General features: G+C 44.1%; 1 protein-coding gene across 1 annotated transcript in view; it reads left to right on the top strand.

The window, feature by feature from the left end:
• Window positions 1-14,449, top strand: part of HYOU1 (hypoxia up-regulated 1) — a 29,074-nt gene extending 14,625 nt beyond the window's left edge. Inside the window, exons 13-24 of the mRNA XM_060787626.2 lie at window positions 19-157; window positions 249-309; window positions 1,127-1,209; window positions 1,479-1,673; window positions 1,872-2,068; window positions 2,197-2,284; window positions 3,722-3,844; window positions 4,038-4,171; window positions 7,422-7,506; window positions 7,598-7,850; window positions 9,162-9,239; window positions 11,200-14,449. Coding sequence (XP_060643609.2) covers window positions 19-157; window positions 249-309; window positions 1,127-1,209; window positions 1,479-1,673; window positions 1,872-2,068; window positions 2,197-2,284; window positions 3,722-3,844; window positions 4,038-4,171; window positions 7,422-7,506; window positions 7,598-7,850; window positions 9,162-9,239; window positions 11,200-11,261 — 1,498 coding nt within the window. The 3' untranslated portion in view covers window positions 11,262-14,449. The remainder of the gene's footprint in view (window positions 1-18; window positions 158-248; window positions 310-1,126; window positions 1,210-1,478; window positions 1,674-1,871; window positions 2,069-2,196; window positions 2,285-3,721; window positions 3,845-4,037; window positions 4,172-7,421; window positions 7,507-7,597; window positions 7,851-9,161; window positions 9,240-11,199) is intronic.
• Window positions 14,450-16,390: the final 1,941 nt, after the last annotated feature.

The raw sequence follows: 16,390 nt of genomic DNA, 5'->3' as shown, positions 1-16,390 counted from the left end.
TCGGTTTGGCCTTTCCAGGATCTTTGGCTCCTTGAACCTCACTCGGGTGAAGCTGCGCGGCGTGGGCGAGAGCTTCAAGAAGCATGTGGATTACGAGTCCAAAGGCATCAAGGCTCATTTCAACATGGACGAGAGTGGCGTGCTGAGCCTCGATCGGGTGCGTATTGCCTCCAATGCTCCACCGCTCTGCTGGCACAAATAGGCCCTTCTGGATGGGTCTCACTGTTTGTTTACCTCTTATTTTCCAGGTGGAATCTGTCTTTGAGACCGTGGTGGAGGACAAGCCAGAGGAGGAATCCACGCTGACAAGTAAGCCTTCCCAATGGCATCTGCCTCTTCTGCGTGAACGAAACCCGAATCTAGTTTCCTGCATTTGAGGGGTGGAAATTGGGAGGAAGGCCAGCGCTCCCCACGTTCTGCCTCTTACCTTTTCAGCCAGGCAAAATTCTTTTTCTCCTCATTTCTCAGGCACAGTGTGCCATAGTACATTATTGTTCTCATATATGTGCATTAAAATTGTTAAAAATTCATTGTCTCCTGTGCTATGCTAATAATATAATATAATATAATATAATACATTGTATATAGATATAATATTTATAATATTATAATGTAATGTAATATAATACTACTAATAATATGATATTATAATTATATATTTATATTATGTGTTATATTGCTAATAATATTACAATATAATGGTATAGTAAAATATAGTAATGTTTAATACTGATATTGTACTATGCTAATAATATAATGTATGTATATATATCTTGTAAGCCGCTCTGAGTCCCCTTCGGGGTAAAAAGGGCGGCATATAAATGTCGTAAATAAAAAAATAAATAGTTTAACATTGCATATGCAAAATATGCAATAATGCAAATATGCAAAAATATGCAAATATGCAAGAAATAGTTTAACATTGCATATGCCAAAGGATATTACTATGAGTAGGAAGGGTAAATTGTTCCCCTTCCTCCAAAATGAAGACCCCACTCAAGGAATGTGCCCGGCACAGAGCCAAGTCCCTTTTGCTCCATGTGGGAAGGAGGAAAGTTCAGGTGGCAGGACGGATGTAAACCCTTCTGACCAATCCTCTCTTTCCTTCCTTCTTCTGTTTGGGCAGAACTGGGGAACACCATCTCCAGCCTCTTTGGGGGAGGCAGCCCTGTGCCGGAAGCCCCCGAAAACCTGACGGAGACAGTACAGGTGAGGCCTGGCTGCGAAGAGGCAGCCCCTTGAATGGGGGGTTCGGCCCAACACAGCTTCCAACATGGATCAGAAAGGAGGCTTCATGTAATAGGGAAAGGAACAGAGGAGGGGAAGAACATTACCAGTTCAAAGAGTTTGGCCCAATCATTCTCTTGGCTGGAAGCATCAAGAGCAAGCCTGCAGCCAAGAGGGGCCTTCGATGAGGTGAATGGCTTGAGGGCCAGGCCCCTCCAAGCTTGCCTTCAACCTCTATTTGTTGTTTCTAGGAAGAAGAAGAGAGCCAAGCAGAGTCCGGCAAGGAGGAGGGTCAGAAGGATGAGGCTGGGGGTGCTGCCGCCGAGGAGGAGGATGGGACGTATCCACCAACGCCACCCCCAACCCAGGAGAAAGGGCCTGGGGAGGAGGAGGAGCCTGTGGCCACAGAACAGCCGGAGGAGGGGCCGGAAAAGCCGGACTCCCGGGTGAGTTGGCCATTAGGCTCCATGCAGATGCTTTCCTTCTAGTGCTGCAGAGCAAAAGGGAAGAGTCTCACAGTGTGCTTGGGCTTAAGCCTTATATTTACTTACATTTTCTTATTGTTACTTAAGAAATGACAAAAACTCTGGGACTGAGTCTAAAACATAGACTCAGGCCCTGAAAAGAGCTGGTGTTCTTGTTAGGAGGGCCCAGAGAAGGCCGGAGAAGAGCCCGCCAAGAGCCCCGAAGGCAGCAAAGCAGCCGTGGAGGAGGAGGAGGCAGCAGCGGCGAAGCCCAAGCCTCCCAAGAAGCAGAAGCTGGTGGAGGAGATCACCGTGGAGCTGGACGTGAACGACGTGCTGGACCTGATGCCGGAAGAGCTGCAGAGCTCCATCAAGAAGTAAGTTTGGGAGGCTCTCCGGGAATTGCGTTTGCTGCCATCCACGTGAAATGGCGACGATGCACGGGGGGCTTCCGCCATTGCCACTTAGAGGGGGATGCGACCCAGGCTGCTTCCTTTGTTCCCAGGTTGCAAGCGCTGACGGAGAGGGACCTTGAGAAGCAGGAGAGGGAGAAGTCGGCCAACAGCCTCGAGGCCTTTGTCTTTGAGACTCAGGTAGGAGAGCGGGCATGAGGATACAAAGCTGGGAAAGGAAGCCTCAAGAGTTGGTGTGGTTGGTGGGGACGAGGGACAGGGCATTCTCAGAGGTGGCTCCTCGACTCTGGAAGGCCCTCCCTCTTGGCCTTCAGAAAGAAAACAAAGACGTGGTTGTGGGATCAAGCCTCTGGCCAGTAAAGTAATGCAGTGCAAGAAATAAATAGGGAATACGTGCAATTGACAATTGGATTTTGGATCCTGTGATTTTAATGTTTATACTAGGATGTTTTAATGCTATGTCTTACTGTTTCAATCAGGGGTCCTCAAACCTTTTAAACAGAGGGCCAGGTCACAGTCCCTCAAACTGTTGGAGGGCCGGATCGTAATTTGAAAAAAACCCAAATATGAATGAATTCCTATGCACACTGCATGTGTCTTATTTGTAGTGCAAAAAACACTTAAAAACAATACAATAATTGAAATGAAGAACAATTTTAACGATTTTAAACTTATTCGTATTTCAATTGGAAGTATGGGCCTCCTTTTGGCTGATGAGATAGGATTGTTGTTGTTGTTGTTGTTGTTGTGTGCTTTCAAGTCATTTCAGACTTAGGTTGACCCTGAGTGAGGGCCGGGTAAATGATCTTGGAGGGCCATATCTGGCCCTCGGGCCTTAGTTTGAGGACCCCTGGTTTAAATGTTGCTTATGTCTTTGTATAATGGTCTTCATCATTATGGAGGTTGGGACCCTGGGGGGGTCGCAAGGGGGTTTTAGAGGGGTTGCCAAAGACCATCAGGAAACAGTATTTTCTGTGTGGGAAGTGTGGCCCAATTCTATCATTGATGGGGTTCAGAATGCTCTTTGATTATATATGAACTATAAATCCCAGCAACTACAACTCCCAAATGTCAAGCTCTATTTTCCCCAAACTCCACCAGTGTTCACATTTGGGCATATTGAGTATTTGTGCCAAGTTTGGTCCAGATCCATCATTGTTTGAGTTCAGAGTGTTCTCTGGATGTGGGTGAACTACAACTCCCAAACTCAAGGTCAATGCCCACCAAATTCTTCCAGTATTTTCTGTTGGTCATGGCAGTTCTGTGGACCAAGTTGGGTTCTATTCCATCATTGGTGGAGTTCAGAATGCGCTTTGATTGTAGGTGAACTATAAATCCCAGAAACTACAACTCCCAAGTGACAAAATCAATCTCCCCTGCAACCCTACCAGTATTCAAATTTGGGCGTATTGGGTATTTGCGCCAAATTGATCCAGTGAATGAAAATACATCCTGCATATCAGATATTTACATTACAATTACATTATAGTTTGCCATTTGTATGTTGTAAACTGCTTTGAGTCGCGAGAAAAGCATTATATAAATACACTAAGTAAGTAAATGGTAGGAAATTGAGTCTGAGAGGAATGGCTTCCCTTTCCTCTTTTCCCTTACCAGGACAAGCTCTATCAGGAGGAGTACCAGTTTGTTTCCACAGAGGAAGAGAGGGAGGAGATTGCCAAGAAGCTGAGTGAAGTTTCCAGCTGGATGGAAGAGGAGGGCTACACGGCCACCACGAAGGTTGGGACACTCATACGAACCTTACATGGCAAGGGGGCGTCGGGCAAGGAATCACGAGACGGACAAGAGCAGAGCTGCGGAAGCAGCTTTCCCTTCTCAGAGAAGTCTGAAGCGGGGGGAAAGTGAAGAGAGAGCTGCTTGTGATGTGACACCAGGCTGATCCTCTTAAATCTTTTCAATTTCCTGTTCACAGGAGCTGAAAGACAGGCTCTCTGAGCTGAAGAAGCTTTGCCGGAGCCTCTTCTTCCGCGTGGAGGAGCGGAGGAAGTGGCCGGACCGCTTGGCCGCCCTGGAGAGCCTGCTCAACCATTCCAGCATCTTCCTTAAGTATGAACGGGAGAAAGGGCTTGTGATGGGGCAGAGGGGAAACTTTGGGCCAGGCAGAGTGAAGAGTGAAGAGAAGGGGACCAGGAAGACAGTTCCACCTTGTCTCCTGCCTGTGCCATCAGTTGGGAGCCCTTCCCCCAGCACCAACTGCTGCTCGGGGACCAGAGTGAAGAGAGAGGGGCCAGGAAGACAGTTCCACCTTGTCTCCTGCACTGTGCTAATTTATTTATTTATTTCGTATCAAAAGCATTGCATAAATTAGTATAAAACTGATAAAAATACAAGTAGCGCAGGTGGCTAAATATCTTTTGACCAAAAACGGGCAATAGCAACGGCATTGTCTGTAGCCTCCAACAATTCTTCCTCTGTACATGAGACAGGGCACAATGAACAAGCATACAGATGCAGAGTTGTCTGTTCTGCTCCACAGCCACACAAGGTGTGGGATTCTTTTAGGTCGTGCCATTTTGCATGGTTGTCTTTTTTAAAAAAATATTTTTATTGAAATAGGATTATCGACATATGCAACGTATACAATCAACATATACAAATAGACAGACATGACAGACAGACCTATATACCTGATAAAAAGAGCTGCTACCATTGTTAATGGAGTACTGCCTTCTTTAAATTCACTTTCCTATATAAGTATCCATATCTATGTATTGTCGGAGGCTGGAATCACTAGGTTCTTGTGGGTTTTTTCGGGCTATAGAGCCATGTTCTAGAGGCATTTCTCCTGACGTTTCGCCTGCATCTATGGCAAGCATCCTCGGAGGTAGTGAGGTCTGTTGGAAATAGGACAATGGGTTTATATATCTGTGGAATGGCTGGGGTGGGGCAAAGAGCTCTTCCCTGCTGGAGCTAGGTGTGAATGTTTCAACTGATCACCTTCATTAGCATTTGAAGGCCTGCCTGAGCCTGGGAAAATCCCCTGTTGAGAGGTGATAAAATGTGCCTGGTTGTTTCCTCTCTGCTGTTTTGCTGTTGTAATTTTAGAGTTTTTAACACCTCTCAACAGGGGATTTTCCCAGGCTCAGCCAGGCCTTCAAATGCTAATGAAGGTGGTCAGTTGAAACATTCACACCTAGCTCCAGCAGAGAAGAGCTCTTTGCCCCACCCCAGTCATTCCACAGATATATAAACCCATTGTCCTAATTCCAACAGACCTCACTACCTCTGAGGATGCTTGCCATAGATGCAGGCGAAACGTCAGGAGAAATGCCTCTAGAACATGGCTCTATAGCCCGAAAAAACCCACAAGAACCTATCCATATCTAATTTCTCCGTTCATTTTCCCTGCTACATATATATCTGTAGCCCAAGCTCAAAGATTACACATTTACTCAACCCCCCCCCCACCCACCCACAACATCTTACACGACCTATACATACATATAAATATATACATTCCCCCTCAACTTCCCGGATACTCAAGTGACTATATGTTAAATTTCATTTCTAACCTATCTTAATTAACTTGTTGGTCCACGCCCTACTTTTCCATCGCTTGTGGGGTTCCTCTTTTATTCCTGTTTCAAACATACGCAAAGTTTTTTTTCTTTAAAAAATTGATGAACTTATTCCAATCAGTATTGTCTGCTATTATTTTATTTTTCCTTATTTTCTGTGTTAACAAGTCCATATTCATAATGTCCATGGCCTTGTTGATCCATAAATTGAATGTAGCTGTATCCTTGGTTTTCCAAACCCGGGCAATACTTATCCTTGCTACCGTAGTCAGGTAGAAGAAGATCTTATCATCATTTTTGTTTTGCTTAAAATTGGTCATTCCTAGGTGAAAGTACTCTGGTTTAAATTCGAAGCTGACTTGAAGAATCTCTCTCATTTTCCTATACACTTCTAGCCAGAACTTTCTAACGACATTGCAATCCCACCACATATGCTTAAATGTCCCCACTTTCGTCTGACATCTCCAGCATTTTTTTTCTGTCTTACCCTTGCAGTATTTTGCTAACTTTTCCGGGGTTTGATACCACACGTTAAACATTTTTATCCAGTTTTCTGGATATCCAGTTTTCTGGATCCAGGTTGTCTTTTGACTGGCCCACTCCACTTCTGAGTCTGTTCAGGGATTTCCAAGTTGCCCATTCTTGGTTTGCCCCTGGAGTTGGGATTTCCTGGTCTAGCTGCCCAGAGGGAGACCCTTGCTGTTGCTGGGGGGACGCCAAGAGGAGTGGTCATTCTCATATAGCTTTTCCTTGATGTGAGTCTACTGGGAGGTGGCTGGTAGCCATGCAGTGGGTGGCTCTCACAGTGTTCAACCTTATTTCTCTCACATTTAGTAGCAACTTCCCGTCACACATCGGCAGGGGGGTGGGGGGCAATGCCAGCTACCTTGTAGAATTTATCAACAGGTGTAGGTTTAAGACATCCTGTGATTATTCTGCATGTTTCATTCAATGCTTTGTTCACCTGCTTTGCATGGGCAGAGCGATGCCAAACAGGGCAGGCATACTGTGCTAATAATATAATATAGTATAATATAATATAATATTTATAATATTAAAATCTAATACAATATAATAATATTAATAATAATAATAATATGTATTGTCGAAGGCTTTCATGGCTGGAATCACTAGGTTCTTGTGGGTTTTTTCGGGCTATAGAGCCATGTTCTAGAGGCATTTCTCCTGACGTTTCGCCTGCATCTATGGCAAGCATCCTCAGACCTCACAACCTCTGAGGATGCTTGCCATAGATGCAAGCGAAACGTCAGGAGAAATGCCTCTAGAACATGGCTCTATAGCCCGAAAAAACCCACAAGAACCTAATAATAATATGATATTATAATTATATATTTTATATTACATGGAATATTACTAATAATATTATAATATAATGGTATAGTAGAATATAGTAATAAGCCTTCGACAATACATATCATACTGATATTGTGCTATGCTAATAATGTATTGTATTTACGTATTACTTATAAGCCGCTCTGAGATATATTGTGTGTGTGTGTGTATCTTGTAAGCTGTTCTGAGTCTCCTTCAGAGTGAGAAAGGCGGCATATAAATGTCATAAATAAATAAATAGGCAAATTTCGACCCTCCCCACAATTCCTAACAGCCGGAATTGTGTTGCAGAGTGTTATCCTTCAATGTTACCTTAGCTCTTTAAATAACCAAGCCGGCCTTTGCCTCCTGCACACCAATTGCACGTGCCAAGTGGTGCGAAGCTGATGCAGAGCCAGGCCTCATGCCTTCCTCTTGTTTTGCAGAGGAGCGCGCATGATCCCGGAGGTTGATCAAATCTTCACAGAGGTGGAGCTGACCACGTTGGAGAAGGCCATAAACGAGACCACGGTAAGGAAGGGGCGCAGGCGACTCGGTTGGAGACATCCCTCCGGAGTGAGGAACGGGCTCTGACGCATTGCTTCCTTTGCCTCCCTTTCAGCTGTGGAAGAACACCACTCTGGCGGAGCAGAACAAGCTGCCTCCCTCGGCCAAGCCCACGCTCCTCTCCAAAGACATTGAGCTGAAGATCGCCGCCCTGGATCGGGAGGTCCAGTACCTGCTCAACAAGGCCAAGTTCGCCAAGCCCAAGGCGCCAAAGAAGGAGAACGCCACCAAGACCGAGGCGGGGAAGAACACCACCGGGCGGTCCGAGGGTGAAAAGGTCGTCCCTCCCAAGGAAGAGAAGCAAGAAGGTGAGCGAGATTGGCAGGCCTTTGGAACCAAAATGGCTCTGCTGAGGATCACCTTGGTCAAAATGTGTCTCATGTGGTTTTCTGAATGACATTTGACATGGAAGCCACCAGACGCTAGCATTGCCCTGACCGCTCCACTTTCAGCCTTGACCCCAGAGAACTGCTCAGCTCAATCAGCAAATGGAAAGGGGAATGAGCAGGCTTCTGGGATCAATAGATAGAGAAACTGAGGTTTATCCTGGGAATGAGAGAAGGTGTAGTTGCAGAAAACTTCGGGGAAGCTTCCTGTGGGAACAATGGCTTCAAATTACAAGAAAGGAGATTCCATTTGAACATTAGGAAGAGCTTCCTGACTGTGAGAGCCGTTCAGCAGTGGAACTCTCTGCCCCAGAGTGTGGTGGAGGCTCCTTCTTTGGAAGCTTTTAAACAGAGGCTGGATGGCCATCTGTCCGGGGTGCTTTGAATGCGATTTTCCTGCTTCTTGGCAGAATGGGGTTGGACTGGATGACAGCACACCAGGTCTCTTCCAACTCTAGGATTCTATGATCCTTAGTGAAAAGGTTTATTTCAAGGACAAGCTGGAATGTGTCCGGAGGAACGTGACTAAAAGGATCCAGGGTCTGGAGAACAAGCCCTATGAGGAGTGGCTTAAAGAGCCAGGCATGTTTAGCCTGAAGAAGAGAAGGCAGAGAGGAGATATGATGAGGGCCATGTATAAATATGTGAGAGGAAGCCACAGGGAGGAGGAGGGATTGCAAGCTTGTTTTCTGCTTCCCTGGAAACTAGGACGCAATGGAACAATGGCTTCAAACTACAAGAGAGGAGATTCCATCTGAACATGAGGAAGAACCTTCTGACTGTGAGAGCCGTTCAGCATTGGAACTCTCTGCCCTGGAGTGTGGTGGAGGCACCTTCTTTAGAAGCAGAGGCTGGATGGCCATCTGTTGGGGGTGATTTGAATGCAATATTCCTGCTTCTTGGCAGAGTGGGATTGGACTGGATGATGGCCCACCAGGTCTCTCCCAACTCTAGGATTCTATGATCCTTCGTGCAAAAGGTTTATTTCAGGGAGACTTCCTGCGGGTTCCTGCATGACCCTTAGTGCAAAAGGTTTATGTCCATTGGTCTTGCTGGAGGTAGGGTTTCCACTTTGGCCATTGCATCTCTCCTATCAAACCCCATGTTGAATGCGGTGAGTTTTAAATGCAGAAAGAGGCGCTGAGTTGCCTGAGGGCTGAGAAGGGTGGTGTACAAATATAGTAAATAAATAAATACATTGTTTGTAACCACAAGCGGCCTTTTCTCTTCCAGATCAATTAGACGATGCCAGCCCAGTCCAAGAACCCCCCACGGAGGAGCCGGTGCAGCTGGAGGGGGAGTCGGGACCAGGTCAGAGAGCATTCCCAGCTCACCCTGTTTGTTTTTGTCTGTCTATCTATTCCCATAACATTCTGATGGTTCCTATTTTCCTATCCTTTACATTTCTATACTTATCCAATTTTTCCCCTTCCCACTTCCATAGATTTTAATTGCGTCATTGTGTGTTGTTAATGTTATTGCCTTGTTTTTTGAGTTATTTTGTTGTATTGTTGTTGTTTTTACTGTCGTATTTGGGCTCGGCCTCTTGTAAGCCACACCGAGTCCTTCGGGAGATGGTAGTGGGGTACAAATAAAGGGGTTTTTATTATTATTATTATTATTATTATTATTATTATTATTATTCCTCCCTTAAATAATAAATATGATTATTTATATATATAGGCAGTATTAATGCAGCTCTGGCCAGAGTGAAGAGAGAGGGGGGCAAAAGGCAGATCCATCTTGTCTCCTGTGTGTTACTTATAATATAATATAATATAATATAATATAATATAATATAATATAATATAATATATTGCATATACACATAATATTTATAATATTATAATATAATATACTACTACTAATAATAATACAATATTATAATTATATATTTTATATTACATGTATATTACTAATAATATTACAAGCTATATAAATAAAAATGTAATGTTTGTTTGTGGGATTAACAGAACTCAAAAACCACTGGACGAATTGACACCAAATTTGGACTCAAGACACCTAGCAACCCAATGTATGTCCATCACTAAAACAAACACTGAAAAACACATCAGAAGAGGCTTAAAAAGCCCAAAAAATACATTACAGCGCATGTGCAGAACCACATATATACACTAATATATACACACACTTACACACATATATATACATTTATTTATTTATTTACTTTGCTTATATACCGCTGTATCTCAAGCCCGAAGGCGACTCACAGCGGTTCACAAACAGTAAAAACAGTAGAAACAGCAGTGATTCCATACAACATATAACAACTGACTTAACACATTATCCATAAATTACCAATAAGCAATTACAATGCACAATTATTACAAAAAACAACCGTACCCAATCTTCTCATCATCCAGGCGTAGTCCAGGTTCGTCGTCCATTGTTCCATTCCTATGTTCCATTCCCAGATTGCACTAAATTACTCAAACGCCTGCACAAACATCCAGGTCTTCACCTACATACAAAACACATATACACAGAACGGGCCACAGTAATGCATGGCAGGGGACAGCTAGTGTAATATATAATACTGTTTGTATTGTTGTATTTGGGCTTGGCCTCATGTAAGCCGCACCGAGTCCCTTGGGGAGATGGTAGCGGGGTACAAATAAAGTGTTATTATTTATTATTATTAATACTGATACTATACTATGGTAATATATATTGTATATGTGTGTGTGTATATATATTTATATCTATATCTATATATATATCTTGTAAGCTGCTCTGAGTCCCCTTCGGGATGAGAAGGGCGGCATATAAGTGTTGTAAATAAATAAATAAAATAAATATTACAAATAATAATAATAATACATTTAAAAAGTTTGAAATACACAGGAAATTATTTGTATTGTCGAAGGTTTCATGGCTGGAATCACTCAGTTCTTGTGGGTTTTTTCGGGCTATATGGCCATGTTCTAGAAGCATTTCTCCTGACGTTTCGCCTGCATCTATGGCAAGCTTCCTCAGAGGTGACCTCACCTCTGAGGAAGCTTGCCATAGATGCAGGCGAAACGTCAGGAGAAATGCTTCTAGAACATGGCCATATAGCCCGAAAAAACCCACAAGAACTGAGGGAATTATTTCTTTATTTACTTCATTTATATACCGCTTTTCTGAGCCCTTAGGCGACTCAATGCCACATCCCCTGAGTTTCTCCTTTAAAGGCCTTTATTTTGCATTTGGCAAAGTTCTAGTGTATGTGCTCATTGGTCTTTCTTCCCGTCTTCTTTCTTTCTCCCAGGCCCACAGATCGACAAAACGTCTGAACCAAGGGAAGATTCTAGAACCAATGATGAGTTATAACAGTTCCTCCGCCCTTCCCCCTCCGCCGCCCATCAATCAACTCCTATTTATTTACAGTTCACTTGGTGGTTTTGAAAACAGACCTGGTTCATGGCACAGACTGGCAGCAAGAGTTGTACTCTTCTCCCTGCCCAAAAAAACCGCTCCCTCCCGTTGGGAATGTCCTTTCTGTTGGTGTTGGTGTGCGCTCTGTCTCTGCACCTCCCTTGTTTCCGTCTGGTTTTTGGCCGAGAGGAAGCTCACGCTGTGCCTTCAGGGCACTCTCCCAGAACCCCAAAACCTTTCTGGCAAATGCCACCCAGCCCCAATGCTCCGGGCTTTGTCTTCACCTCCCGCTGCACACGGAACAGATTGGAAAACGACCTCATTGCTCCATCTTCAGGCCTTTGAGGGTTCTCTGTAATTGAAACCATTGGGACAGGAGTCCCTCAAAGCAGTAGGCAATGCTCAAGAAGGAAAGCCAAGTCCTTCACGAGAAACGTGAGATGGATGCCACCCAGGAGAAGGATATCTCCGTCTCCAAATGGGGAGAAGCGGGAAGTGAGGCTCCCATGAAGCGTCCCAGCTCCAGCTCAATAGCATTGGCATGACTTGCCCAAGTTTGATCCCCGCTCAGATGATACCATCAAAGAAGAAGCCCAAATAGAGCTCGCGATCCTCTTCAAATTCCATGCCCAGATACAGAATGTTTTCCCTTATGTGTTGTATTGGCTCCTTAGGTTTACACGAGGGTTGAATGAATAGTAATGCTTCAACCTTGGTTAACTCCTCAACGGATGGCAGTACTGGTATGCGGCAGGTACTGGCTTGTTCAGTAGACTCTCCTCTATAGTTCCATTTCAGTGGGAAGCCATAGCATTGAACAGTTGTGTTGTTAAAGTGAAAAGTAATGCCTCCACCTTTGTAACTCCTCAATAGATAGCAGTCCTGGTATGCGGCAGGTCCTGGCTTGTTCAGTAGACTCTCCTCTACAGTTCCATTTTGGCAGGAAGCCTTAGCATTGAACAGTTGTGTTGTTAAAGCGCGAAGTATGGAACCCTGCACAGACAGTCAGTCAATGCAACTTAAGCAATGTGGCAGGTACTGGCTTGTTCAGTAGACTCTCTTCTACAGGAAGCCTTAGCATTGAACGGTTGTGTTGTTAAAGTGCGAAGTATGTCTAGTTTCTAGTGGGAGAACCTGAAATGAATACATTAATTTTGGAATTATGAATATTTTTGCTGCTTTTATTTTCCTAAAAATATTTTAAAAAATTCCTTCCATCTTTTCATGGTCTTAAGAACTTTTTTCCACGCCTCTTTATAGTTACTCTTCTTCATCTTATCTATGTTTTTTTTGTATTGTTATTCCCAACTATTTTATTTTTCCTTTTCCCATGCCAATTTCAGTTATTCTATCTATTTCCACTTTTTCTGATTTATCTACTTTGAAGTACATAATTTCTGATTTCTTTATATTGACCCTCAATCCTGTATTTCTCTCGTAATCACTTAGTAGAATTTTTAGTTCCCTTATTCCTTCTAGGGGATTGGATAATACCACTATAAGATCATCCGCATAAAGATTTAATTTAGCCTCCAGTCCCTGCCCAAATTTCCACCCCTCAATCCTTGCACTGTTTCTTATTCTGTCCGCTAACACCTCCATTCCTAAAACAAAGAGCAATGGTGATAAGGGGACAGCCTTGTCTTACTCTCCTCTGGATTGGGAATTCCCCTGATGTTCCTTCGTTTATTCTGACTGCAGCTGTTCCTTTTCTGTATAGTTCTTTAGTTGCTTTAAGAAATAGGTCACCTACTCCAAATTTCTTCATAGCCTCCCATAAAAATTCATGATTTATTGAATCAAATGCCTTTTGTATGTCCAATTTTAAGAGAGCCAGTTTCTTTTTTTGCTTGTGTTCAATTATATTTAATATATTTCTAATTGGACTGTCTGCGCAGGGTTCCATACTTCGCACTTTGGCAACACAACCGTTCAATGCTAAGGTTCCCCGCCCAAATGGAACTGTAGAGGAGAGTCTACTGAACAAGCCAGTACCTGCCACATACGTTGCTTAAGTCGCATTGACCGACTGTCTGAGCAGGGTTCCATACTTCGCACTTTAACAATACAACCGTTCAATGCTAAGGCTTCCCTGCAAAATTGAACTGCAGAGGAGAGTCTACTGAACAAGCCAGTACATGCCGCATACCAGTACTGCCATTGTTGAGTTACGAAAGTGGAGGCATTACTTTTCATTCAACCTTCATAGTTTTTTTCTGGCAGCACTGGGCCTTGTTTGTTACGGTTGGCATGTAGTTGTGCTACTGATCTTTCAAAGTAGGTTGCAAAGTGTGCCAACACGTGTGTTTCCGTGTTTGTTTTGCATTGGATTGCCTTCCCAAGAAGACTGCGTAGCGTAGAAACGGGGATCGTTTCGAATGCTTTTTTGGGCGCTTCGGTTTTCAGGAGCAAGAGGACATCTGTCGGCACAGAAAAGGAGGAGGCGAAACCTCTCAATTTTCCCTGAAACATCCCCAGAAACGAAGCTCTTTTTGGAATACGGCGCCCGCCTCGCTTTGTGGCAGTCTCTTAAAAATGTGCAAGTTTTGCAAAGTTTTGCAAGGATCTCCCAGAGCGACGTACGTTACATGTAAACAATGTATAAGTTGTGCATTATCCTTCATTCCACTATGTTTTGTCTTGGTTTGTTTTCCTGTGGGGAGTTGCGCTTGCCTTTTGGATACGAATGGAATTCCTAATTTTGAAAATCAAACCCCACTGTGTCCGCGCGGAAGGTGCATCCTACTGTGAGGCGAGAGCAGGCATGGGCCAACTTCGAAGGTGGCCCATGCATCGCCTTAGAGGAAAGAGCCTGAATGTGAAATCCTTGCTTTCTTTTCCCGCCGTGTGTGTCTTGTGCTGTGCGGTCATTCTTCCTTCCTCGTCCGTTCCTTGGTTTTCCTGGAAATCTCCTTTTGGAAAAGTCGGGTCCCTTGCGGAAAGAAATAAAGCCTCCGTTTGCCACATTGGCACTTGGTCCGGAGGCGTTGGTCGGTTCCGCGCTAACGTCCCTTCCTCGCTGGGTTCTCCTCGCTCTTGTTGCAGAAGGATGAAAAGGGACGGGTCGGGGCCGCGCGGAACGTTGGCGCGTCCTCGCTCCGCCGGAAGGCACGGTTCCAATAAAATGATTTGCTTTTTCTACACTCCTTGGCTGACTATTGTTTTTTCAGACAGCGATAAAATGTGTTGTCGAACACTTTCACGACTGGAATCACTGGGTGGTTGTGTGTTTTCTGGACTACCTAGGCATGTTCCAGAAGCATTCTCTCCTGATGTTTCGCCCACATCTATGGCAGGCGTCTTCAGAGGTTGAGGGGTCTGTTGGAAACCAGGCAGATGAAGTGAGTGTGTGTGTGTATAGATAGATAGATAAGATAGATACTAGCTGTACCCACCATGCGTTGCTGCAGCCAACCTTCTCTCCCTTTCTCCTTCCCTCCCTCTTTTCTTCCTTCCCTCTTTTTCTTTATCTTCTTTCTTCCTTCTCTACCTGTTTCTTTCCTCCCTTCTTTTATTTATTTATTTATTTATTTACCTTACTTATATACCGCTGTTCTCAGCCCAAAGGCGACTCACAGCGGTTCACAACAAATACGAACAGCAAAAATTCAGTGCTACAGTATAGAAACGGTTAACAACCTAACACATTACACAATTAATAAACATTTACTACAATGCCCATTCACTGTTGTCTCGTCATCAAAAACATGTTCCAGATTCGTCATCCATTGTTCCATTCCAGTGTTCATTAACCAATCATTGCACTAATTATTCTAACGCCTGCTCAAACAGCCAGGTCTTCACCTTTTTGCGGAATACCATTAGAGATGGTGCTAGTCTAATGTCCGTAGGAAGGGCGTTCCACAGCCGAGGAGCCACCACCGAGAAGGCCCTATCTCTCGTCCCCGCCAGCCGAGCTTGAGAAGCAGGCGGGATCGAGAGCAGGGTCTCCCCGGAAGATCTTCCTTCCCTCACTCTTTCGTTCCTTCTCTCCTTTCATCCCTCTCTCCTTCCTTCCTTCCCTCTTTTCCTTTCCCTTCTTTCTTCTTTCTGTTTCTTTCCTCCCTTCCTTTGCTCTTTGCTTCCATCCTTCCTTGTCCGTTTCCTTTCTTCCCGCCCTTTTTCGTTCTGTCTCTCCTTCCATCCCTCTCTCCTTCCCTCTTTTTCTTTCTCTTCTTTCTTCCTTCTCTACCTGTTTCTTCCTTTCCTTTGCTATTTGGTTCCATCCTTCCTTGTCTGTTTCCTTTCTTCTTTTCCTCTTTCTCTCTTTCATTCCTTCTCTCCTTCCTTCCCTCTCTCCTTCCTTCCTTCTTTCACTTTTTTATTTCCTTCTCTCCTCTACCTTTCTTTCTTCTCTCCTTTCCTCCTCCTTTCCCACCTTATACCCCTCATTCTCTCCTTCCTTCCCTCTTCCCCCCCCCCCCTTCTTTCTTCCTTCTCTACCTGTTTCTTTCCTCCCTTCCTTTGCTCTTTGGTTCCATCCTTCCTTGTCTGTTTCCTTTCTTCCTTCCTTTCCTCTTTTGTTCCTTCTCTCCTTCCATCCCTCTCTCCTTCCTTCCTTCTTTCACTTTTTTATTTCCTTCTTCCTTCTCTACCTTTCTTTCTTTTCTCCTTTCCTCCTTCTTTCCCTCTTTCTCTCCCTCCTCTCCTTCCTTCCCTCTTTTTCTTTCCCTTCTTCTTTCTTCCTTCTCTATCTGTTTCTTTCCTCCCTTCCTTTGCTCCTTGGTTCCATCCTTGTCTGTTTCCTTTCTTCCTTTCCTCCTTTCATTCCTTCTCTCATTCCATCCCTCTCTCCTTCCTTCTTTCACTTTTTATTTTCTTCTCTCTTTCCTTCCTTCTCTTCCTTTCTTTCTTCTTTCCTCCTCCTTTTCCGGTTGCCAGATTTTGTTCATTTTTATTTCAACTTACCTAGTTTCCAACAGATTCCTCAAACTCTGAGGATGCCTGCCATAGATGTGGGTGAAATGTCAGGAGAGAATGCTTCTGGATCATGGCCAGACAGCCTGGAAAACTCACAGCAACCCATTAAAATAATATATTATAATTATTTTTAAAATAATCATAATAACTTATTTAAATATATA

Source organism: Anolis sagrei, chromosome 7, assembly GCF_037176765.1.
Source record: "Anolis sagrei isolate rAnoSag1 chromosome 7, rAnoSag1.mat, whole genome shotgun sequence".
Classification (NCBI taxonomy): Eukaryota; Metazoa; Chordata; class Lepidosauria; order Squamata; family Dactyloidae; genus Anolis; species Anolis sagrei.
The sequence above is the reverse complement of the archived record's forward strand: the minus strand, read 5'-3'. Positions and strand labels throughout refer to the sequence as shown.